Source organism: Garra rufa, chromosome 10, assembly GCF_049309525.1.
Source record: "Garra rufa chromosome 10, GarRuf1.0, whole genome shotgun sequence".
Classification (NCBI taxonomy): domain Eukaryota; kingdom Metazoa; phylum Chordata; class Actinopteri; order Cypriniformes; family Cyprinidae; genus Garra; species Garra rufa.
In genome coordinates, this window is record NC_133370.1 from 19109095 (window position 1) to 19135614 (window position 26520).

The following is a 26520-nucleotide window of genomic DNA, read 5'->3' on the forward strand; positions in this document are numbered from 1 at the left end:
AATCCTGTCTCAATCAGTGTTTCAACCTCATCAACATAACAGCTTGTTAACAGTTGTGACGTAACGTCACATTTACCTCAGAAAAAAATTTGGTGACCACAAACTAGTTAGTCAATGAACTCTAAAGAGCAGCATTTTACTAAATATATGCTCCATGTAACATCTGTCAAGTTTTTATGACAGCAAATGAAAATGAATTGGAGTAGAATATTATCTAACTGTAACTTATAAAAACTTAATTTAGCGTAATTTAAGTGTTTGTATACAAATCAGTTAATTTTAACCGCCAGTATTATAGCAATGTAGTACCAACTGACTCGTGTATATTTTACAGCATTTATAGTATTCTTTAATGAAAAAAAAAATTCAAAAGAACATGATTTATTTAAAACAGATTTTTATAAATGTCTTTATTGTCACTTTTAATAAATTTAATGCATCCTTGCTAAATATTAGTATTCATGTCTTTTATTTAAAAAAAAAAATATGGATCCTAAACTTTTGCATGGTAGTGAATGTATTTTATTTTAATAAAAAATGAATGCTGCAATGAAGTAAAAACCACAAAAAAATATTGTAAATTGTTAGATGATACCAATGCATCAGCTAATGAACTTTATTGTAAAGTTTTATGTTTGTTACTATCTGACAGACACTTGTCAGTTTGTCCCAGTTGAGTTTTTCTTTGTTTAACTGACTTTTTTCTTTATTTTTTAGACTGTGGAAAAAATGTTGACTGCACAGGAGAATAGATTTGCTCTCTCTAACCTTGCAATGGGGAAAAAGTACATTGTCACCCTTATTGCCTATAGGGGCACGAAGAGGAGTAAGGTAGTGGAGACAAGCTTTAGCACAGGTAATATATTCAGTATATTCAATATTCCTTCATTCACACCTTTATAAGATCCCTAGTGTATCAACACATCACCAAACCTTATTATCACCAAAGATTAAATATTAAAAAAAAATAATTGAAATAAAAAAACCTTCTACAATAGCTGTCAAAAGTTTTTGAACAGTAAGATGTTTAATGTTTTTTAAAGAACTCCCCTCTGCTTACCAAGCCTGTGTTTATTTGATTCAAAGTACAGCAAAAACAGGAACATTTTGAAATATTCTTTCTATTTAAAATAACTTTTTTCTATTTGAATATATTTTAAAATGTAATTTATTCCTGTGATTTCCCACTCCAGAAATAATTTTAATATCCTGATTTGCTGCTCAAACATTTATTATTGTTATTATTATGCTGAAAACAGCTGTGTAGAATTTTTTCGGGGTTTTTTTGATGAATAGAACAGTGTTGTTTTCGTAACTTTTTTTCATGACGATAACGAGACGATGACGAGATAAAAATGGCTCGTTGATGACTAAAACATGACGAGACGTGTATGAGTTTTCGTTGACGAAACGAGAATAGACGAAAATGTTAGTGGGTGGTCCGTCAGACGTTTAAAATGCACGACATTTCTGCTTATTGTGCATGCCAATTAAAACCGAAAAAGTATCTGCCGCTATGGCAAGCCGTTGTAGCATTAAATACTCTTTGCCATACTAGTAGGCTATGGCAAGCCGTTTTAGCATTCTATCCTTGTTTGGTTACGCCCACCACCTGGTGTGCAGCGCACAACGTGCTCAACATGTCACATTGTTGTCACTCAGACAGACAGACGATTAACCATGATGCCGGCAGTTTGCACATTATTTCAAATATATGTATTTTATGTCTAAAACCATTCCTTCATTATTGTAATTATTGGTGAAAATAGTCGATCCGGAAGCTCACATTGTGTTGAACTATAGATCTGCTATTTTCACAACTTATAAGTGACACTACCCAACAGCAAAATACTTACTGACCTACATTAATTTGTTAAAAGACTACTTTTCCCCCTTTTTTTGACTAAAACTAGACTAAAACCTTTATGACTTTTCGTCGACTAAAATTGGACTAAAACTATCACATATAGAAGTGACTAAAATTTGACTAAAACTAATAAGCATTTTAGTCCAAAAGACTAAGACTAAGACTAAATCTAAGATGGTTGTCAAAAACAACACTGGAATAGAAAGTTCAAAAGAACAGCATTTATCTGAAATCTTTTGTAACATTATAAAAGTCTTTATCATCGTATTTGATCATTTCAAAGCATCCTTGCATTCTTTCTCAAAAAAAAAAAAAATAAAAAAAATAAAAAAAAAAAAATATATATATATATATATATATATATATATATATATATATATATACGGACTCCAAGCTTTTAAATGTTATAGTATATAATATTACAAAAGCTTTTTATTTTAGATCTTTGGAAAAAAGTTTTAAATATTGATAATAATATAATGATTACAAATGCTCCTGAACAGAGTAATAATGCTGAAAATGTAGCTTCGATCACAGGAATAAATTACATTTTAAAATATATTCAAATAGAAAACAAGTTTTTTTTTTTCAGTAAATAGTAAAAATATTTCAACATTTTACTGTTTTTGCTGTACCTAGAATCAAATAAACGCAGGCTTGGTGAGCAGAAGAGGTGAATAAAAAAAAATAAAAATGCTACTATTCAAAAACTTTTGACATTTATTGTATTTTCCTTATTTTTTAGTGGGCCAAGCCTACCCGTTCCCAATGGACTGCACTCAGATTATGAGGAATGGAAACATGGACAGTGGCGTCTACACCATCTACGTCAACAACAACCGTAGCAGAACCATGCAAGTGTATTGTGACATGACAACCGAAGGCGGTGGCTGGATTGTGAGTGCCATTATTATTTTCTTTCCAGAATATTTAACTCTGACTTCATAAAATGCAAGGTTTCATTTATTCTTCCCATTTAGATTTTATTAATTCATTTTTCATCTATACAGTACGAGTGTTGTATCTTGTGTCTCAATCACAGGTGTTCCAGAGACGAAACACCGGCAAATTAGATTTCATGAAGCGCTGGAGAGAGTATATGAAAGGCTTTGGAGAACTGACAGATGAATTTTGGCTCGGTATATCTAATAAAGACGTCACGTTATACGTTTATTGAAACCTTACGCTTACCCACATGTCTTTGGTTCAGACCGAACTAGATATTGATTTGAACTGTTCTGATGCTTTTTTTTTTTTTTTTCTGGTGACTAGGTTTGGAGAAGATCCATGAGCTGACTAATACTCCTACACAATATGAAGTGCGTTTCGATCTGGGCTCGGGATCTGAGAGGAAATATGCTGTCTATGATAACTTCAAAGTAGCACCATCCAAACAGAAGTTTAAACTTACCATTGGCAACTACAAGGGAAATGCTGGTGAGTCGAATTATGTAACCTGATTATGCCAACTTAATTATATGAAACACAGTCATGTGATTAATAACACATTGTGCACAGGTGATGCCATGACCTACCACCAGGGAGGGTCTTTCTCCACAGTGGATTCAGACAATGACATTGCACTTGGTAACTGTGCCCTGACTCACCAAGGTGCCTGGTGGTACAAGAACTGCCACCTGGCCAATCTGAATGGCAGGTTTGGGGACAACAGACACAGTATGGTGAGTTAAGAGAATTTTGTGAGTGAAATTTTGAAAAAATGAGGCATCTGTTTTGGTGTAGTTTATTTTTGCCATGAGCTGTAATAACCAGCAGAGGGAGCTCTCAAATTACAACACTGACAGGAGGATTGGAAGCCAAAGCACTTACAAGAAATAGCCCAATAATTCAAAAGAAAGCAGTGCCCTGGATCTATCAGATCTCATAAGTTCACAAATAAGACGATACTTCCAAGTTGGTTGGAGATTTATGTTCCCATTAAAGCTTTTATTTCTTTGAGGCTAACAGGTATACTGAATGTTTTCATGGAGGAGGAAAAACAACATTTTAGGCCACAAAGTGTAGTTTTTTTTTTTTTTTCTAAACATCAAACTGAGCTTAGGTGTTAGGGGCTACTACTTTTAAACCTCATTTACTTATTATTTTTAAGAAATTGTCCAGACTTTATTAGTGTTAACATTGGTATTTTAGATGCTGATTTTTAAAAATATATTATTATAAATAGCCCAAACATAAACTACTATTAGATGTAATTTAATACTTTTAAAAGACTTTTGTAAACAAAAGATTTCTATTTTGAATAAACACTGTTTTCTTTTTACCAAAAAATTCAAAAAAAATATTAAATACCTGTGTGTGTGTGTGTGTGTGTGTGTGTGTGTGTGTGTGTGTGTGTGTGTGTGTGTGTGTGTGTATATATATATCATATCATGGTCAATGGTCAAAATTAGTATTGAAAAGTTTAATATAAGCAATGTTTTTTTACACTGAAAAATGCTGGGTTAAAAACAACCCAGTGCTGAGTGAAATATGGATAAACCCAGCGAATTGGTTGTTTTAACCCGACCTTAGCTCAACTTTTCTTTAAAAATTACTAAATGGCTGGCCCAAAATAATTTAAATAAATAAAAAATCAGACACATAAGTACCAGAATCATCGGCAAAAATAAAAAGGAGAACATTTATTAAGAAGCAGTTGAATAATGTTTATTATTTAATTATTATTTATTCACATATTAATACATTTTCATTTATTGAACATATACATGTTCATTTCTCACTTATTTTGGCTTCATTGTAAACAAGAAATATACTACCAGTCAAAAGTTTTTTAATTAGGATTTTAAATTTTTAAGTATTTTAAAAGAAGTCTCTTCTGCTCTCAAGCCTGCATTTATTTGATCCAATGTACAGCAAAAAGAGTATAATTTTGAAATCTGTTTTCTATTTTAATATATTTTAAAATGTAATTTATCCTTGTGATTAAATTTTTTTAGCATCATTACTCCAGTCACATTATCCTTCAGAAATTATTCTAATATTCTGATTTGCTGCTCAAAAAAATACAAAAGGGTTTCTTTGATGAATAGAAAGTGCAAAAGAACAGCATTTATTTGAAATAGAAATCTTTTGTAATATTATAAATGTCTTTATCATCATATTTGATCAATTTAAAGCATTCTTGCTAAATAAAAGTGTTCATTTCTATAATTTCTTTTTAAGAAAAGCATTCTTGCTAGTATTTATTAAATTATTATTTATTAAAGTATTTACTTTTTATAATTTCTTCTACCACACCACACACACAAAAATTATATACTGACTCCAAGTTTTGAATGGTATAGTGTATAATGTTACAAAAGCTTTTAATTTCAGAGAAATGCTGATCTTTGGATCTTTCTATTCATCAAAGTATCGTGAAAAAAGTACACAACTGTTTTAAATATTGATAATAATAAAAATGTTTCTTGAACAGTAAATCAGCATATTAGAATGATTTCTGAAGGATCATGTGACACTGAAGACTGGAGTAATGATGCTGAAAATTTAGCTTTGATCACAGGAATAAATTAGATTTTAAAATATATTCAAATAGAAAACAGTTATTTTAAATAGTAAAAATATTTCAAATTTTTACTGTTTTTGGATCAAATATATGCAGGCTTGGTGAGCAGAAAGAGACTTCTTTAAAAAAAACATACTGTTCAAAAACTTTTGACTGGTAGTGTATAGTCATTTTTAAGTAACAGTTAAATAAAACTATTTAGAAGGTCGGGTCAAAACAACCCAATCACTGTGTTTTTCCATATTTCACCTAGAACTGGGATGTTTTTAACCCCAAAGCATTAAAGATTTCATTCAAAAAATTTACAAAAGCATCAAACTTCTAAACATTTGGTAGTATTTCTGCAATACGGTCAAAAACAGACTGAAAAAATACCGCTCGATAATATATTAAATCTTTTTTTATCAGAGATGCTGCATGATGATATAGTGAACAAGTATATGTCAGTAAAACCTTAAATAGATTCCTGATTGTGTATTTTAGGGAGTAAACTGGGAGCCATGGAAGGGGCACCTCGAGTCTCTCGACTTTGCAGAAATTAAGATCCGACCAGTGGGAGCAGCGGGCAGACAGAAGAGGTCGTTGAAGAGGAGAGTAGCTGTGTATTAATCAATAATCAAAAACTACAAAATGTTATATTAAAATCCATAACATATGGGAATTGGATCGAACCAGGTTGGAATTGTTTGTCATATCAGGAAAGCCACTCTATGCTGTAGATTGTATGCTGTGTAACTGTATTTTAAGACAGAATTTGAATAGAATATGCTATACTTCTTTTGATTTAGTATATATACACACCGTATATGAAAGAAATCCAAAAGCAAACCAAAAATTGTAGCATGACTGACACCACAGTGCCATTCCTAACCCAAAGGGTGTTTTTCAAACATATATTGCATTATGATCTTCACAGAACCTCTTTTTTATTTTATTTTTAGTGTTTTGCACCAAAAGACTTTGTACTGTGTGATGTTTTTGAATGGATATGTAGGATTTTCCCCTATCATAATAGCTGACAATGATTTGACTCAAATGTCATGTATAAAAAGACGTTTTATAACAGATATTAAGCTATAATGTCTTCCATCTGGTACATGTGTACTGTAGTTGTACTATAATTCCTGACAGAGACACCAAATCAAGTGTCACATTTTCACCGAAATAAAGTTTGTTGAAATAAAAAAGCATTTGGAATATTTCTCTCACACATTTGAGAATCAGTGAGACTGGCTCTACAGGCAAAGAAATGATGGGAAATTAAGAAAATTACACAGCATTTCAACATCATCGTCTCTGCAGTGAGCCGGTTGCTTGAAAATCTTCACATCACCCCCTCAGAGTAACCGGAAATGTAAGTTTAGATCATACCGGGAAAATAACTGTTTTACAGAGGAACTGACATCAGAAGGAGGCATATCAGCCTCAGCAGGGGCAGGACTGTATTGGCTCATCTTCAGGTCCCCAGACATCTGCCAAACTGGCACATCTACTGGGCAAATACTAGGCTAAAGAAATGATGTTTTTATTTTTATTTATTTCTTTTCTTGCTACAAGCATGTTTTGTTTTCGAAAGCCCCATGGATTCTGGTACCAAAATGTACTATAAAGAGTCCCAGACCCCTTTTGCACCACTCAACAAAAGTGCCATGTGTTCCGCCTGCAGCTTAGCGTGCTTCGTTTTTCTCTCATCAGTCCATGGCTGAATCACTGTTTTCAATGGGGTTTGTTATATTTCCTCTCTCCGCCTTCTCCTCCTGCATTAGTGTGAGCTGGAGCATGAGACAAAACAAGGTCTGTTTGGGTGGAGGGATCTGGACTATGGGTGTGTGTAACCAGGGGAGAATTTCCCTTTTTTTTAGCTCTATGCCATTCCTTCTGACCGTTATGTGATGGAAAACTGCAGCAATAGGGTGTGCCCATGGTTGCAAAGTGTTCACCAAGTGCTTTTTTTCCATATAAACACACAAACGATTTATCACACCTTGCTTATACCATTTTATAGATCTATTTGAATGAACCATCTGAAGTACAGGTCTGTGAAACCTATACATATATAGGTTTATATAGGCACGCCTCAGATATGATTTTCAGGTATTGAGTATTTTTTGAAAAACCTACTTTTGCAAACTTGTCCTAGGTTTTTCACCTGATCGGAACCAAACCACTGCAGAAAGATTCTCTGGAGAGTGAATATCAATAATTATCAAAAAAGTTGAACTTTCGACTCACCTCGCAAAGGGACGCCAGAACTTTCGAAAGGGGCAGGGCCACTTTTAGTAAAATGGCTAAAACTCCTGAACAGAATGTGATATCTTCACCAAACTCACAACACTTATGTAAGAGCTCAATTTGAGGTCCCAGAACAAAAATCGCAGAGCTTGGCCATGTGGTGAAGAGGGAAAAACATAAAAATGGCTATACCTATGCAACCATTTGTCTCATGAAAATCACTGTGGACTGTCTTGGTCCAAAGTGCCACAAGTGTCATAAGGGCATTTGCATATCTACAAAAATATATATTTTTAAGTTTGAGCACTTATTAATGGAGGCCAGTTGGAACAAAACTGGGCCCAAAGGTCTGTGAGAAATTCGAAAGAAATTGGCCACTGTGGGCGATGCATTTCTCAAGGGTGTGAATTATTGTTCATTGTTGTCCACTGGTCGTAGTTTGTGGTATCAAAATATGTCATTTCCATACCAAAAGTACATATTTTACAGTCACCATTATGCAGATTCCACAGTGGTCATCCTTCACAAAAGTTATATCTAGATAATCTACCACAGTTTCATCACAGGTAGAATGCAAAATGTTTCAATACAAGCATTTCAGTCAAATGGAATTTATGCAATATTTCAAACTTTTAACCCACGGGAGAAAATCAACTCGCCGCAAGTTTAAAAGGGATTTAAAAACTCTGCATATTGATAGCGCCGAAAATTATATTCAATATTAAGAAAAACAGAAAACAGTTTAAGAAAACAGTCCCGCGCAAGACTTTAAAACAAAAACGCGCGAAATGAATGGCGACTGTATAAAGCAAAAGCAGCGAATCCCTGACATTTTGGGCGATTTAGGAATCAATCATCCGAGTGCATTTTTTTAAGTCCAAAAAGAGGACGTATGGTCAGGTCACCCTATTCATATCATATGATACACCTCCTCATTCCGGAGAACTTTGCCTCAAGAACCCCTTCTGTCAATCAAGTTTGTTCAATTATTGAGAAGATGTAAAAAACAAAAACTACTTTTGCGAGTTTTTTTTTTGCCCGATCGGAACCACTGCAGAAAGATTCTTGGAGAGTGAATATCAATAATTATCAAAAGAAAAAAAAAAGTTTCGCTTTCGACTCGCCGTCGTAAAGGGACGGCATACACAGTAAAAAGTTTTCACAAGTTTCAACCTAAAAACTTAAGGTTAGCAGCTGCCTTAAGATTTTAAGTTAAATCAACTTAAGTCATTTAAACTCACAAGTTATATCAACTCATTTTTATTGTAATAAGTTAAAATGACTTGTAGTTTTAAGCTGATTTAACTTAAAAACTTAAGGCAGTTGCTGAACTTAGATTTTTAAGTTGAATCTGGTGAAAACTTTTTACAGTGTAATTTTTGAAAGGGGCAGGGCCAGATTTAGTAAAATGCCTAAAATCCTGAACGGAATGAGATATTTGTACCAAACTCAGAACACTTATGTAAGAGCTCAATCTGAGGTCGCAGGACAAAAAGAGCAGAGCTTGGCACAATAAGAGGGGAAAAAAAACATAAAAAGGCTATACCTATGCAATCATTTGTCCTATCAAAATTAACATCACTGTGCTAGGCCTTGGTCCATAAATGTCTATAAGGACATTTGTATATCTCAAAAAAACATGGCTGCCATTGGCCGATGAAAGTTGAGAACCTGGACAAGGTTACTGGAGGCCGATCGGAACGAAACTCGACGGGCCTGTTTGACTCACGGCTCCAAACGTCTGTGAGAAATTTGAAAAAAAAAAAAACCTGATTTTTTTTTTTCCCATCATGTGCTTAAATGTCTTAAAGTGCTTAATTGCTGCTTGCAGCTATATTTATATTTATATATATGTTGATTTATTTATGTTGATTTAGTAGTTGTTTAACATGATTAAGCAATTATGTTTTACTTATTTTAACACATTTAAAGAGCATGCTGACTTTGACAAGTCTACAAAAGACATCCCACAATTAATATAAAAAAAATAATTTTATTTAATTTTGCACAAAAAAAGGACAAGGCTGAAAAAAACCCCAGCATGCATCAACCTGCATCGCATCAGACTTTGAGTAAGAAAATGCTGCTTCAGCATATTCATACAAACTGACACTCATTTTCATGCAGAACTGGACTGATCAAAAGCTTTGCTATCACATATGTTGAATGAGAGTGCAGGAAACAGAACTTGACAGCTTCGTTGTTCAAACAAATGAAAAAATGTTCTCCTTTGATCCAGCTGTACCAGAAACCAAAATCAGTGAAGGACATGTATGATCCAAGCTCTGAATACACAATGAATAATTCAGTGGTTGCTTTACCCGAAATATGGAAATGCATGATAGTGAAAGAGAAAAAAAGAGTGCGATGCATGATTTTAATAATGTTAATGTTAATGCATGACTTTCTGACACGCATAATCAGAATGTGCTGAAGTACCTCATAAACATCTAATTATGGCACTGCAAACATCCCAGCATCTGAAAAGTGCGTTAAGATCAAAGTTTGTTTATCAGCAAGCTCATTACACACAATTGTGATGATAATGGTATATCTTTCAGTCTGTGTTTGGAGCTAATTTTTGAGCTCATCATAATCATTTTCTTTCACTGCATTGTGAATGAAGGTGTTTATGAGAAGATTATGAGACCAGTGTCACAGAGGTGTTGTTGACCTGCTCTCTAGTAAGCATGCGTCACGGATCCAAAGTAACAACCGTCCCCCTCATTTGTCTGTAAATAATAGTTTTCTCAGTCGAATCATCCCAGAAAGAAAGACAGGTTATTTTTACAGAGAAATTGTTTTGCGAGGAAACTATCAATTTCTGAAGCCATTTAAAGCAACTTATTTCAAATGCGCCGCATCCTGCGAATGAAGGACAAGTGGTTGCGACCCACTAAGATGTTTTAGACATCTGTATATTACAGCATCTTTGAAAAACGATTGTTATTCAAGATTTGGTTTAAGTGCAGCTTTTAGAAGCATTTGAAATCTGACATTTGATCCTATTAGAAATATTAAAAAAACGATATCACACAAGCGCTGTTGTTCTGAATATTGTGGGAAACCACACTGGCATTGATATTCATGACTAACAACATGGTTGCGAGTCTGATATTTATTTAATACAGCAGTTCAATAAACAAGAAATTCATATTGAGTAACTAACAATTTAGACACAATATTGCCAGTTTCCTTTGCTGTATTTCCAAAATTCCAAAACAGAATGAACTGCAACCTGATCTCATGACGAAAACATAGGATACCTGTGGGAACTTTTTCTCAAGACGCAAAATACGTACCGCCATGTACGTTACAAATTCAATGTGAAATATCCCCTGGGTGGAGCTAAAAGAGCCTTTTTTTCCCCTGGAACAGATGAACGTAGATATGGTTGGTTTTGTATGTGTCACTGCAGTTCTGACTTGAAATGTCCATTGAGTAGCCCTATAACTCTAATGCTCTGTGACGTTTTAAAATAACATACTATCTACTACACCTTAACCTACCGGATAGTATGAACTTTCAGCGCTTTCATTGTAAGTTTTTCATGGTGTTAGTACACAAGGATTCTACATCCTAAGTCCAATTCCATGCTGGCTGAACTAACTAGCAAGCTTGTTACATCCAGAAAGTGAAACATTAACTGTGTACAAAACAATTAGAAGTACTTGCTGTTTTACCACCATTTTGCATCTTGCGAAAAAGTTCCCAGAGGTACGTTTTTATCATGGGACCAGGCAGATCAAATGGTATGTCTCTTAGCAGTGGTATACTTCATTCCAGAATGAATTTCAAATGAACTGGTTACGTAAATGATTCAATGACTCACTCATAGGGCTGGACGATATGACCTAAAATCCAAATCTTGTTTAATTGAACGATTTACCTCGATTACGATTAATAAACTATTCTTTTATTATTATTTATTTATGTTTTTATGCCTTCATAGTTATAGATGTAAATCTGACTCATGATCGCTTTTGCATGGGATTTTTCTCTCAGGGATCTTATCCTGTCACTCTATGTGCACTCTATAGTATTTACTCTAGGTTCTTACTAGCCATCGACACAGAACACGTCTTTGCATCTGAATTGGTCCACTGTTTTGGAAATTGACATTGATGATCGGCGCTGTAGGTGTCAACTTGACACAGAGTCTTAAATGTGCAACTCACATGCCAGACTGCCGCAAAAGACATGAACACAGTGGTCATACACATCTGTATAGCGCTGACTAGTATGGTAGTATTTTTTTCATGGGGAAGTATTAAGCGAAATAACCGACATGGGAAAATTACATCGGTTAGAGGTTCTGAATTTTGGTTTCGATTACTTTTTGATCAATCGTCCAGCCCTACTCACTCATATCCACCTTTTTCTTTCCATAAGAGTGGGCGCAGCCATTTGTGAATTTTATGGGTCTGGCTTCCATTCTTATCTGCGTCTTATTTAGCTGTACAAAAACATGTTTTACTGCTTGATATTGCAAATTGGTGTGTCTTCTTAATGCATTATCTTAATTATGAGCACACTGGTTTGTAGTGCAAACAGTTTTATCATTTACTGCACATTGTTATTCTTCTTGTTCATTCCCTATAGCGCCAAATGAACTGGAAGTCTTACCCATGGGCTTACTTCCATGTTAAAGAAAAAGGTGGATAGATGGTAACAGTTGAATGAATAAATCAAAGATTCACACATAAAGACAGTTGTCACTACTGACCGGCATAACAATATAACCTGCAGAGTCAAATCCCCATCACTCTGACTCTGAAATTCCAACCTGAACTTATGGCAACTCGTATATATTTGACCAATTTGACAACCTCACTTGTACGAATTCATCTGATTTGTGAAAAATCGTATTTACAAGGTAAACTCATAGGAATTTGTACAGAAGAACTTAACCGTCACTCAAAATTGTTCAAGTGAAGTCGTACGAATTAGCCACCTAGTAAAATACGTACGGATTGGCCGTAAAATAGCATTGGAAAATCGCCAACAGTAATACTGTCTGGATCGCACACATGCAGATAACACTGAAACGTTTTTGTGTTGTTACACTGGTTGTTAGGCTGCATTTACACTACATAGTTCAAGTGACCCAATTCTGATGTTTTCCTCCCATGTGGCGCAGATTGGATTTGACCCACGAATGTGTAAGCAGGGAAGAACCACTTGGATTCTGGTATTCTCAGATTAATTTCATCCCTCTTTCATATGTGGAAATAAATCTGATATGAATTGGATATGTGCATCTGTGTTTGCCATGTAAGTGGACAGATCAGAAATTCCCTTCATGAGCAATGACATCAGTTCAGATGAACATCAATTGTGATCACATGACTCTTTTCAATGGCAAAATGATGGATGAAAGCTCAATCCAGTGAAGTCACGCTGAAGTTTGATGTCTTTTGAGGCATTGGGCAAGCAAAAGGTTGTTTTATCATTTCATCTGGTTCCATTTTCCAGTTGTGCCATTTTTACTTCCTTTTTAGGTTTTTCCAGGTCAGGTTGGTGTGCCAAGTGTATAGTGTAAATGCAGATTTCAGATATGGGTCAAACAAATTGGATATGGTCAACAAACTGGAAACTGGACATCAAGACCTGCAGTGTAAATGTGTCCTCAGAACTCTTTTCGGCATTTAAAAACATTTAAAGATTAGCATTTCGTTTCACCCTGGTTATTGTTCAGGACCACACACACACCATACACCATCGTCTTGCACATTCATTCACTCTTAAACTTCTATACAAAAATTCTTTTGAAATTCTCTGTTGAATTTTAGACATTCAGGCACATCTTAGAAAACACTGCGTTAACACTTTTGTACCTTTGCTTGTACCATGAAGATAAATAAATATAAAATTGTCCATGTTCATCGTGCCCTTTTAGACCATCGTGAGTGCAAGTCTTTCACTACTTATAGGATCTGTTTTGACTGAGATCCACAAGTCTTCATTATTCTGGCTGCCGTTTTTCTTTTTCTTCTTTTCGGTTTTCGTATTTGTGACCGAGGTCTCACCTTTACGGGAACAACACCGGCATCCGTCAGCATTACGACAGCAGCAACAATGACAGCACACCAGCAGAGATGTGACGAGGACAACCAACGGTAGAGTCAGAAGCACTACCAGGCACACCGTGTTGTAGACGCTCTGGTCGTGCTTGGATGAAGCGAGGTTCCATATATCATTGAAAAACTGCAGGATTTCCTCCTTCATGGTTCAGCGAGAGTTCTTCAAATCCTTTTAGAGTTCCTATAGAGATCAAATCCAATGTGATCCAAGATGTAAAGCCAAAGTAGATCCGATTAAACCAGTAATCAGCATGGGATTTCTATCTAGAGATCAAGAAATTGTTCATTTGATCCAGTTCCAACACTGTTTAAGCTCGGTTTAGACCTGCTAAATGTTCTTATGCCATAGCAAGTCCCATCCTGAGGAAAAACCACACAAGCCAATTGTAATAAATGACGGATGGATGATTTTCAAACTCCTTGTTGCACACAGCTTTTGCTTTAATCCCAAACTACACCGTACATCTCATAAAACGCCTTGCCTTTGGGGTCTAAGAACAAAGCATTGCTTATGAGATGTTTCTCTTTGACTTTTCACGATTCATATCTTGTGGCTGTGAGGATTGCGGAGATCGTGGGTCGTGTTTATACTGGGTGGATTCCTCTCAGCATTGGTCCCTCTGGAGACTCCAACTCTATTTTAGTCTCTTCTGCCTTGACTCTCACAGATGTGATGGAATGAGGGCATTTCTGGAGAGGGAGAGAGAGATGGTGAGAAAGAGAAATAAAGAAACATCAAAAAAGAGAGAGAAAGGGAGAGAGAGCAGAAGTTAAGTCAGCTGTGGATCCTCAAGTGACTCCATGTCTCTCATGTATTCTGAATCTCATCAATGTTGCATGCCAGAGTCATGAGTGCACAGTTACACGAGTCAAGCCAGGTCTACAAACGAATCGAAGAAACATGAACTTGCATTAAATACGTTTAAAAAAAAATATTTGAACTCCATATTATAGATATAGAACATATTCTAGTTAAATGGACAAATATATTACTGAAACAATGAGATAATACATTATTTCAAAGGAACCATTGAGGAACCAATGAATATACTCAACTAGAAACACAATGTCTGACGTCAATTCATATACCACAATGACGGTGACAAGAAGTTATGCTCTGCAAAACCACCAAATGGCAGATAACTGACAGTTAGAACAAATACCACAGCAACATAATGTTATCAGTGTAATAATGAAGCAAAATATTGTAAGATTGCTGATTACATGTGAACTTAGTTTAAGCTCTTGTCCCAAGGTTTGGACTCTATTCTTGCACCTATGGTGGGTCAATCCTACACATTGGTGGATTTTATGAATATACATGAAACAATACTGCATATTTTACATAAAATGTTTATCAACTTTAATGTCATGTGATTTTTCCATACATAGATGCCCTACATCAACACAAATTCATAATTATTAGTAGCACAATGAATATGTTTTTTTTTTTTTAACCTCACTTTGAAATAAAGGATTCACATATTTAATATATATATATAAAAAAATAAAAAATGCAATTTTCTTGTATATATGTTTTTCTTCCTACCCTGTTACATTAGTGATATTTGCCCTTTAAAAGCTTAACCATATGTCATAATAAATGACGTGAATTCTTAGAAGTGACCTCATTTCTCTGGTGGGAAAGCAAATTCAAGAAGTATTAGTCAAATGTTTTTTCATTAGTCAAACTTCTCTTTTTATACTTTTTCTTACAGACTTACAGTGTAGCATAAAAATAAAATGTCCACCCTGCTGTGTTACTATATACAGGAAACAGGATGTATTTTATATCTCTATTAAAATTTTTCCTAAATGTTGATCATCTGCTAGCTTGTTTTTTATATATCTAGTATTGGGCTTCATTAGCTTAAAATGTCCACCCTATTACACATTGCACTGAAAAGAAAATTGTCATGTAACAGGGTGGACAAATTTAGACCACATGTGAAATATTTGGTCAGGATTGTTATGTTCTACCAAGATGACATTGACCAGTGTTTTTCTGATAGACAGACGTTTTTTTTCCCCTCAGGCTAAAAAATATAACAATTTGACAATCCTACTCAGTCCAAAATCCACCAAACTGTAGGAAATATGGTGTGGATTCATGACAGTTAATTAGTTACTCATGCCTTTTCACCATGCATTGGTTTGTTTATCTTTTGTTTCTTTACGTATGAACTGTAGAAAATATATTTTAGGGCAAGACATCACTGAATAGGGTACTATTCTATCTTCTAGATATCACCAATTTTTCTGTCAGTTTATTATTATTATTATTATTATTATTATTATTATTATTATTATTATTATTATTATTTTACCTGTTACAAATAAATAAATAATAAAAAATTAAAATAGATACAATTTGGGAAAATTTACTGTAAAATCCAGAGTGAAGGCCATTTCCCAAACATTATTAATTTATTAATTATTACAAAACAGTTATATAATTCTATATTAAAAATAAATAAACCATTTAATTTTGTTGAGATATGAAACGTTTCTACAAAGGGTTTCCCTTATCATTCTATAAATACGGTCAACAACCAGAAGAGAATATTGCCATATTTTTTAGGAATCAAATGTTATTTAAATAAGGCAAATGACATATGTGACCCCGGACCACAAAACCAGACATAAGTAGCATGGTTATATTTGTAGCAACAGCCAAAAATACATTGTATGGGTCCAAATTTTATGTCAAAAATCATTAGGATATTATGTAAAGATCATGTTCCATGAAGATATTTAGTAAAAAAAAAAATTCTCTTATAACTGGTTTTGTGGTCCAGGGTCACATACGAACAAACTTCTCTGTAAAAACCTTCAGAATATAGATAGGAATAAAACGGTAAAGTTTGGTGTATACAGGTACTACTAAAGTGGAGATTACAGGCAAAAGAAACTCATATTGAGAAAACTGTATTGTATTGTTTGAAATCTATAGATGCAAATAGATAAAGTGCGATAGCACTTAAATGTATGTTTTCTTTGCACTAGTCTGATGAGAGTTTATGAAAGTTATGGGATTACATCATTTAATTTTCTTCACTCTGAAACAAACAAACAAACAAACAAACAAAAAAACTTCTCTGTTTCCCAAATGTTGTGTTGCACAAACTTCACGAAGCCTCAGCATCTTATTTTGGCTGTGAACAGTTCATGCGGGTAATGTGTTTGCCCTGCTTCCTGCAGACAGTTTCACAACAGGAAATCTGTTAGTGCAGCAGAATTTTTTTAGATGTGATAAACACCTATGCAAGAAAAGGCAACTCTCTTCTCAAACACAGACAATTTGAAGACTCTCAAAGTAGCTAAGCACTAAAAGGCATCATGTCGCATTCCCCTATTTGAAGTTTCAGCCGTAGACTTGCGTTAAGACTTCAAGAGCATTCAGCTCAATGTTCTAACTGGTTTACTTCACCTCCTCAGCACGACCCTTCTGAAGAAGAACAATCACTTTAAGTAATTCTCAGATCGGCAAAGGAATGTTAAACAGGAAGACTCTCTCAGCTTCACACAAAGCCAGGATGGAGCTCTGAAATTCACTGACAACATCAGTAACAGGCAAAGACATGCCGTAGAAAACATCAAGCCAAATTCCTAGATTAAACTAGGTAGACAAGCCATTTCTGAGGCTTAACACATTTAGAAAAGACAAATACAGGGACAAGATTAACCTCACACAAGAGAGGACACCGTCTAAATACAGCACAGGCCCTCAGGGTCCAAAATGTGTCTGAGAGAAAGAGGGCGAACAGAAAGCGCACACTCACAATTGCTTAGTTTCATCATTTGGAAGCTCTAGATTAAACAAAAGCCTGCTTCTAGACCTGTTATGGAAATATTTACAAAACCAGAGGACGTAAAGAATCTCCACCTGCCTTTCATTTATGGTGCCCAGTTTATATACAAGAATATTTTGTATCTCCTGCCTTCCTACTTTGGAGATGTCAAACAGCACAAACCCGGGCTGCAGTATAAACAAAATGGTTTTACTATTTTTTTTCTTTGCCAGGACTAATCTGGAAAAAGGTCAACGAATGCAGTTATCCAGGCCATATCGCAGAAGGCACATGTGCTATATATCAAAATTAGAAAAACATATTTCTCAGCATGGCCACACGCTTCTCCATTACACAGAATGTCAGTCACGACGCAGGAGGAGCGCAGAAGTTAAAGGGACATATGGCCTGAATTGAGATAGCTGTTCTCAGCTATGCCCACATGTGACAAACAGATGCTCATCAGGCCAGCCATCCATCATTTCTCAGCCCATAAGCATTAAACCTTACCGGCTCTGATGAGGGGTCAGTCCAGACGTCTCCGCGGGCATCACATAACCCTGGATTCAGCAACACAATCTGCTGCTCTGAATGGACGGCACGTACGGCACATATCCACTGCTGTACCTGGAGCCTGTGTGTGAGAAAGGAGGAGTCGAGTCACTGTTTCTCGGTCTTTCTGGGCCGTACAGTATAAGAAAGAGCCCTCTGTCTGATCGCAACTCTTTTGCCTGACACACTGCATTCTTGTGGTTACTTTATAAACTCCAACTTGCTGGTGATGTCACAGAACGAAGGGAGGGGAAAATGTGTCACTATGTTTACATAGTGCCCACAAACTGTTTTTTTAGCATGTAATGAAATCATTTTGAAAGTTCACTGTGGAACTAGAGTCAAGTTGAGTGAGAGAATAGTCTCAACTGCTTTCTTATATTTAATGCTTTTAGAATCAAGTGCGGTCTAATCTTTCAGATTGAATGAGGGCAAAAGAAATTGTGCATTCTTGTAGTATATTTGATTTATGACTAACAACAAATAGAAAACAAGTTACTCATACTTATGAATATATGCCACTGTGTCAAAACAAAACAAAACACTACCATTCAAAAGTTTTGTACATACTATTTTTAAAAGAAGTCTCTTATGCTCACTGAGGCTGTATTTACTTGATCAAATTGGGGAAATGATTCGGCATCGATTCTGAGATTTTCGAACACATCGAAATTCTTTCTCAAATCGATTCTGAGCTTAGTTTTAGACAGCAGATGGCCCTGCTTGCTTTAGAAACATTCGTGCTCTGCTTGTTTCCAAATCTTTACATGCACTTGAAACTAAAATAACCATTCATACAATTCAAAAAAGTTGAAGCGAATTACAGTGGGCTGTGTTTACATTAATATCATGTCATAAAAGCATTCTTGGCCGAGGTAACTACTATATTCAAAACTATATTAAAGCGCCATCTGCTGTTAAAATCTAAGTGCAGACTCAGAATCAATTCCAAAAAGAAACGCGATGAGAATCGATTCGCGAATCAATTTATCGCCCCATCCCAAGTAAAAACTGTAATATGGTTAAGTATTATTACAATATTTGTCTCACAATATATTATTATATTGTGTCTCATATTATTATTACAACAACTGTATCACAAAGCTGAATTTTGAAGAGCCATTATTCCAGTCTTCAGTGTCACATGATCAATAATCATTCTTAGATGGTCATTTGGAAAAAGATTTTATTATTATGCTTGTTGAAAACATTGTGTTGTTCAATATTTTTGTGGAAACTGTGATAAATTTTTTCAGGATTTTTTGGCGAATAGAAGTCAATGCAGTAGAGCTGCAAAACGATTAGTTGTGATTAATTGATTTAAAAAATTAAATTAATTATGTGTTTATTATGTACTTTTCTTTAATATGTACATGTATGTGTGTGTATTTATATATACATAATACATATACACAGTACACAAACAAATATGCAAACATAAACTTTTATTTTGAATCGATTAATCACAACTAATCGTTTTGCATCTCTAAAAAACTTTTTTTTTATTCTTAGACTAGATTATTAGGCTAATTGTCAAACAATATACTTTAATAAAACAATATACTTTAATTCAAAGTACAAAATACAAAAAGTTTGAAATATTTGTATATTTTAAAATGTAACTTATTTCTGTGATGAAAGCTAACTTTTCAGGAGCATTACTCCAGTCTTCAGGGTCACATGATTCTTCAGATACCATTCTAATATTCGGATATTGCTGTTTAAGAAACATATTATTATTATTCATCTGAAATAAAAAACGTGTGTAACATTATACACTATATCAGTTCAAAGCTTTTCTGAACTTTCTATTCATCAAAAAAAAAAAAAAAAAAAACTGAAAAAAACTGAAAAAAATCTACTCAGCTGTTTTGAGCATCAAATCAGAATATTATAATGATTTCTGAAAGATCATTTGGATTGGAGTAATAATGCTAAAAATCAGCTTTGAAATCACAGGAATAAATACAATTTTTAAATATATTCATACAGGAAACAGTTATTTTAAACAGTAAAAATATTTCAAACTTTTACTGCTTTTGTTTGACTTTGGATCAAATAAATGCAGGCTTGGCGAGCAGAAAAGACTTCTTTTAAAAACATTAAAAATCTCACGTTCAAAAACTTTTGACTTGTAATTTATGTTAAAAAACTCAATTATTTACACAATTAAAAAAAAAGCTTGTTTATTAGTCTAGTTGCCTAATAAACCTGGTTTTGCATATTATGAATATTGTTGCTTCTTTGGCCATTTTTTTGGTTCCTCTTTTGTAAGTTGCTTCGGATAAAAGCAGCTGCTAAATACATAAATAAAATTGCATGAAAATCTTGTGTAAAATTGTAAATGTCAATTTTTGTCTTTACTGTCACCATTGAATAATTTAATGCATCCTTGCTGAAAACATAGACCCATATATTATTATTATTGTTTAAACCCCCCCCCCTCCCCCTCCCACACACACAACATGTTGGGTTTGCATGTTTTATGGGGACATTCCATAGGCGTAATGGTTTTCATACTGTACAAACTATATTTTCTATGGCCCTACACCTAAACCTAGCCCTCACAGGAGATTGTGCACACTTTTACTTCCTCAAAAAAACTCATTGTGCATGATTTATAAGCCTGTTTCCTCATGGGGACCTAAGAAATGTCCCCACAAGGTCAAAATTTACTGGTATAACTATCCTTGTGGGGACATTTGGTCCCCATAACGTGATAATACCAGGTACACACACACACACATACACACACACATATACTGTATACACATACACACAGTGAAGCCACACAAAGACTGCGTCTTCAATCTATCAAGCATGGAAAAACTGAGAAATGCGGAACCAAGCGTTTATTTTGGGCACGTTCAATACTTGAACTTCTGTTATAGTCAACCAAGCGAAACAGGAAGATTTTCAACCCTGCTGATGCTCATTTCCATCACTACTTTCAAAATTTTGACTGTTCGAGCTGCTTTGTTAAACTTAAACAGAAGCAAGAGAAGCATTGTCTGGATTTTACACGTTTCAATGTTTGACTGGGGTTATGTTGTACTTGATGATGTAAACCTGGACCCGTCATTTTTGATGTCTCACAAGCTTGAGGTTAAGACTCCTGTTACTGTGGTTATTCACACCCAGCTGTAACGATCTATGCTGAGGCAAGACTGCTAATCCAAGGGAGGCAGACTCAAAAATTATCTCTCTCCACCAGCCTCTTCCATCATCTTGCTGTCTGACACGCTGTCCTCTGATTGGATCCTTCAGAAGCAGCAAACAGCTCATCCCAAAGGCACAGAGTGTGCTTTGGAAACATAAGGGTGTTGGGTTTATGTGTAACCCCTCTAATGAAAAATAAAGCAGGCTGCCTGTGAATCCAAATATAGCCCAGGCCGTTCCTAACCAGTCACAACTGTAGCTCATGAGTCACCCTAATGAAATGTATCAGAACAGTGCTATGAAAACAAGAGGAGGGACCAGTAAATGCTCTGAGCTCTGCCATAAATGGACCTACTCCCTCCTAACTCGCAATACTGCTGTGACTGAAGAATTGTGTAATGCAGAGTAATTTAAACTTTTTGCATTTCTTTTTTGTATACCGTTTCATTTCAAACTAAGTTTGAGGTAAACTCAGAAACCTGTCCGCAGGATTTGTACATTTCATTACTAGACTTGAAGGGGCATATTTATCAAAACAGAGAACTACCCATTTTAGAAAAGATGCAAGGTTACAGTAACATGAATTTGTGTCGAAGCTTGAAATTGAGCTTCCTGTTTTCACACTCACCCCACCCTTCCCTCCCACTGTCATACTAAGATATAGATCAGTATGCTAAGAGAGCTGGAAAGTAATGTGTGAAAATATGTGCTTTTATAAACAGATTTTACATTTTCCCTGAATTAGCCATGTTTAAAATTAGAATAGAGTCAAAATACACAGACCGCACCTCAGCATAATTTCATAAGAGCAGCCTACATAGTTAAGCTAGTAAACTATACTACTTCATTGAAGAATTGCTCTTATAGTTTTCTTTAATTAATTTAATATTTATGTAAAAAAAGTGTTTTATATTAAGCTGTCACTGGGGTTTTGCTTGATTTCCTGTTGTGCCGATTACCAATTGAATCACAGTAAGTGTTATTGTTGCTTTATTTAATACTTTAATTTTACAGAATTTGTGCTTAAAGTCATAGTTCAACAAAATAATACAAAATCTGTCAATAATTACTCACCCTCATGTCGTTCCAAACCCCTAAGACCTTTGTTCATCTTTGGAACGCAAATTAAGATATTTTTAACGTAACTGAAATGTTCCCAGGTCCAGAAATGCAGTATAATGGAAAAACAGTAGATCAACTAATTTTACAAAGCTATGAGAATACTTTTTGTGCGTGAAGAAAAATAAAATAACGACTTCATCCAACTTAGAGGATACTTGGAGGAGAGGAATTGTCAATAAAGTTGTGATTTTAGTTTTCTTTGTGCATATTTTATGCACATTGCTGTCTATTCAGAGTCAGAAAGCTCTTGGATTTCACCAAAAATATCTTAATTTGTGCTCTGAAGATGAACGAAGGTCTTATGGGTTTGGAATGACATGACGGTGAGTAACTAATGACAGAATTTTCATTTTTGGGTAAACTATCCCTTTAAAGGTCCATTAAGAAATTTAAACAACATCATCATAAATAAACAAATAGTTTAAAAGGAATAGTTGTTTTCTTCTGTGGAACAGAAAAAAGAAAATAATTTGAAGAATGTGGCTAATCAAACAGTTTCAGTTACCATTCTCATGTATTGACCAAAAATACAATTTAAAACTCTTTGGTTATCAACATTCTTCAAGATATCTTCTATTTTGTTCAGCAAATTGAGGAAACACATACAGGTTTCAAATGACTTGAGGGTGAGGAAATGTTCAGAGTTTCCCTCTAACATTTTCTAATGCATCTCAGATATCAACACAAGTACCTCATGATGTTAGGTCTAAATCTCTGACTCTATGTCAGTATTGTTGACACTGTTCAGAATATCAGCCTAAATTACTCAAAATTCTTGGGATAGTTCACCCAAAAATAAAAATTCTGTCATTAATTAGTCATCCTCATGTCGATCAACAGTAATGTTATGAAGGTACGAGAATACTTTTTGTGCACAAACAAAAATAACAACTTTATTCAACTCGGAGAAGACTTGGAGGAGAAGAATAGTTGTTATTACTGTTTTCTTTGCACACAAAAAGTATCCTCGTACCTTCATAACATTACTGTTGAACCACTGATGTCACATTGGCTATTTTAATAATGTCCTTCCTATGTTTCAGTTATGCTGCTGAGGGGCAGAAAGCCCTCATGAGTTCATGAACAATATCTTAATTTGTGTTCTAAAGATGAACAAAGGATTTACAGGTTTGGAACGATATGAGGGTGAGTAATGACAGAATTTTTATTTTTGGATGAACTATTACTTTAAAGACCCATTAAGAAAACAACAACATCATAAATAAACAAACTAAATAAACATACATTTTCTTCAATAACCAATTCAATCTGACTAGTATTTAAATAATTTTAATAACATTGATCTCTTGGTAGTTTAAGTATTGTATATTATTTTGATTTAATTTAATGTTAAAGGGATAGTCATCTTCTGTGGGGGGAAAAAAAAGAAAATATTTTGAAGACCCTGGGAACCAAAACTCTTTGGTTACCAGCATTCTTCTTTTGTGTTCAGCAGAATGAGGAAATGCATACAGGTTTCAAATGACTTGAGTAAACTATCCCTCTAACATTATCTTATGCATCTCAGATGTTAACACAAGTACCTCACTCAACCTTACTTTACTTTTTTTTTTCTTAAAACATATTTTAAGACAATCATATGAAGTTCAGTATAATTTTTAAAGTTCTGTTTCCAGTCTTTTGTATTACAACATCAGCTGACAACAGGAAGCTTGAAATAGAATGACTCATTCGAACTGAAGTAACACAAGGATTAGGTTCAGCCTAGACCATATTGAGGCTAAAAGACAAAAACAGTTGCAATGCCTCCCATAAAAGGCCTCCAGCCTATACTTATTATTGGGTTTCCAGCCCTAAAGGGCACTTCTGTGGTTTTTGCACCGTATGTTGTGACATCTTGATAAAAGAACAAAAGCTTGGGCACGCTCGCTACAAGAAGGCTAATGTTGCCTGAGAGCATAAATTTCAACATGGCTGAGGAACTCAGAAAGCATGCTTTTGTACTAAAAGCCCCATTTCTAGAAAGCTCCATTTCATACATCAAGCTGAAGTGTGCCCCTAGAAATCCAAGCAATATCTTTTCAACAATTGTCACGCATCTCGTAATATAAACGTATTGTCTTTCTGTCTGAATGACTAAATGTGCCTCAGGTATGACACTTTTCTACAAGGAAAACAATCAAAACAATGACTAATTCATCACATAAAGATGAAAAAAGCTCACATTTCTCAGTTAGTTTACCACGCAGCCTAAATGAACCGTGAACTCAGATGGATGAAAATAACCTTATTCTGAAATAAATCTTTTTGCATCATAATAATCTTCATGCTTCGCTTGATTGATTAACCAACATAAAAAAATCATTTTAATACTTTACAGGCTAATTAAAGAAGTGTAAATGACAGCATGCTTTAAAAGCATATAATCTCATTTGTTTCATTTCTCAGTTTCACTGACCTGTCAAAATGAGGAAAAGAAACTGCAAATAAAGACACATTATTTCTTTCAGCAAACTATTCATTTTTCTGTATAGGAATCACCTGCAAATACATGCCACTTACCTTTAGATGTACATTAATTGCTGGTGTTCTTCTACAATGTGTGCATGTGTCACCGAATGTACCTCCACTTATTCTGTTGAAGCCGTTCCAGAGGTTTGAACTTGGTTTCTGAAATAACCCCTGTGCGTGTGCTGCCATTACTGAGTCCTCCTACAGGCAGCCGCCCAGCCTCTTATTCTAGTGTCAGGAGTGATTAGTTTGCAGCGTTCAGTGACTTGTGAAGATTTGGGGGGGTGGGTGTTTTCTGCCTACTTACATCAGACTCACCCTGGGCACGGTGCATACAGGAACTTACAGCTCTGATAATAGAGTGAAGAGGTTCTGAGGCCAGGGGGTTCAACCATTTCGAGAGCCCTTTCATTCGGTCATCGGGCCATAAAGTGCATTATCGGGCTACCTTAAGTGTGCTCTGTAAATACCTGCGGCATGGCACTAATCTTTACCTCATACTGCCTAGAAAGCATTGAAAAGGCGAGCATTAATGTTACCTTAATACAAGCCCTAGCAAGTCAGTTCAAGACTGCTGTCCACCCGCCTCAAGTAGATAAAAGGGGTTATTACAGCTGTAATGGTGAATAGAATCAAGTACAAAGAGTATTTCTTATGTATTTTTAGATTATAAATTAACACCTAGCAAGACTGCGTCTATGACTGTGAAATGTATGACGCACGAACGGGAGAGTAGCACAAATAAACGATATAAAATTCTGTCACCAAGTAGCCCCTGCTGACTCCATTTCCTTATACGACTCATCTGAACATTTCCTACAGGGACGTATATGTCCCTATACATTTTTTATTCAGAGGTCATGCATATTTAGACCAACAGCATGATTGCAAGTAGTGATGTTACATTCGACACAGAAGCTCCGAAGCTTGTAAAAAAATTACACATTTTTCCACATAAAAGGATAGTTCACTCAAAAATTTAAATTCTGTCATTAATTACTCATGTTGTTCCAAACCCGAAAGACCTTCCTTCGTCTTCGAAACACAAATGTGACCCTGGACCACAAAACCAGTCATAAGGGTACATTTATTGAAACTGAGATTTATACATCATCTGAAAGCTAAAAAAACAGCTTTCCATTGATAAATAGTACGTTAGGATAGGATATTTGGCCGAGATATTTGACAACTATTTGAAAATCAAGAATCTAAGGGTGAAAAAAAATCTAAATATTAGGACATTTACAAAATATCTTCATGGAACATAATCTTTACTTAATATCCTGATGATTTTTGGCTTTTGCTACAAATATACCCGTGCTACTTAAGAGTGGTTTTGAGGTCTAGGGTCACAAATGTACGTAATTTTTGCTGAAATCCGAGAGCCAGACAGCAAGGGTCCTACCATGTTCAAGGTCCAGAAAGGTACCAAGAACATCGATAAAATAGTCCATGTGACATCAGTGGTTCAACTGTAATTTTATGAAGCAACGAGAATACTTTTTATTGTGCAAAAAACCTAAAATAACCATTTTATTCAACAATTATTATCCTCCACGTCACCCTAGCACCATTATGGAGAGTATCATGACGCATGCAAGTTGTTATTTTAGTTTTTTTGTGCACAAAAAGTATTCTCATAGCTTCATAAAATTGCGGTCAAACCACTGATGTCATATGGACTATTTTGTCAATGTTCTTGGTACCTTTCTGGAC

General features: G+C 34.9%; 2 protein-coding genes across 4 annotated transcripts in view; one reads left to right on the forward strand and one right to left on the reverse strand.

The window, feature by feature from the left end:
- tnn (tenascin N) overlaps nt 1-6583 on the forward strand; it is a 53325-nt gene extending 46742 nt beyond the window's left edge. For both annotated transcript variants that reach the window (XM_073849520.1, XM_073849521.1), the window contains 6 exons: nt 718-856; nt 2613-2764; nt 2910-3006; nt 3140-3304; nt 3386-3549; nt 5877-6583. In XM_073849520.1, the coding sequence (XP_073705621.1) occupies nt 718-856; nt 2613-2764; nt 2910-3006; nt 3140-3304; nt 3386-3549; nt 5877-6002 (843 nt within the window). In that variant the 3' untranslated portion in view covers nt 6003-6583. The remainder of the gene's footprint in view (nt 1-717; nt 857-2612; nt 2765-2909; nt 3007-3139; nt 3305-3385; nt 3550-5876) is intronic.
- A 3020-nt stretch (nt 6584-9603) lies between these two features.
- LOC141343989 (uncharacterized protein KIAA0040 homolog) lies at nt 9604-24992 on the reverse strand. Of its 2 annotated transcripts, XM_073848705.1 has the most exons (3): nt 24856-24992; nt 18010-18133; nt 9604-14398 (listed from the first exon to the last, which is right to left on the reverse strand). In XM_073848705.1, exon 3 carries the CDS (start codon nt 13851-13853, stop codon nt 13521-13523), a length of 333 nt encoding a protein of 110 aa, XP_073704806.1. In that variant the 5' UTR covers nt 13854-14398; nt 18010-18133; nt 24856-24992; the 3' UTR covers nt 9604-13520. The 2 variants fall into 2 exon arrangements, with proteins under 2 accessions (XP_073704806.1, XP_073704805.1); XM_073848704.1 differs by lacking the exon at nt 24856-24992 and having other exon boundaries at nt 18010-18270.
- Between the last annotated feature and the right edge of the window lie 1528 nt (nt 24993-26520).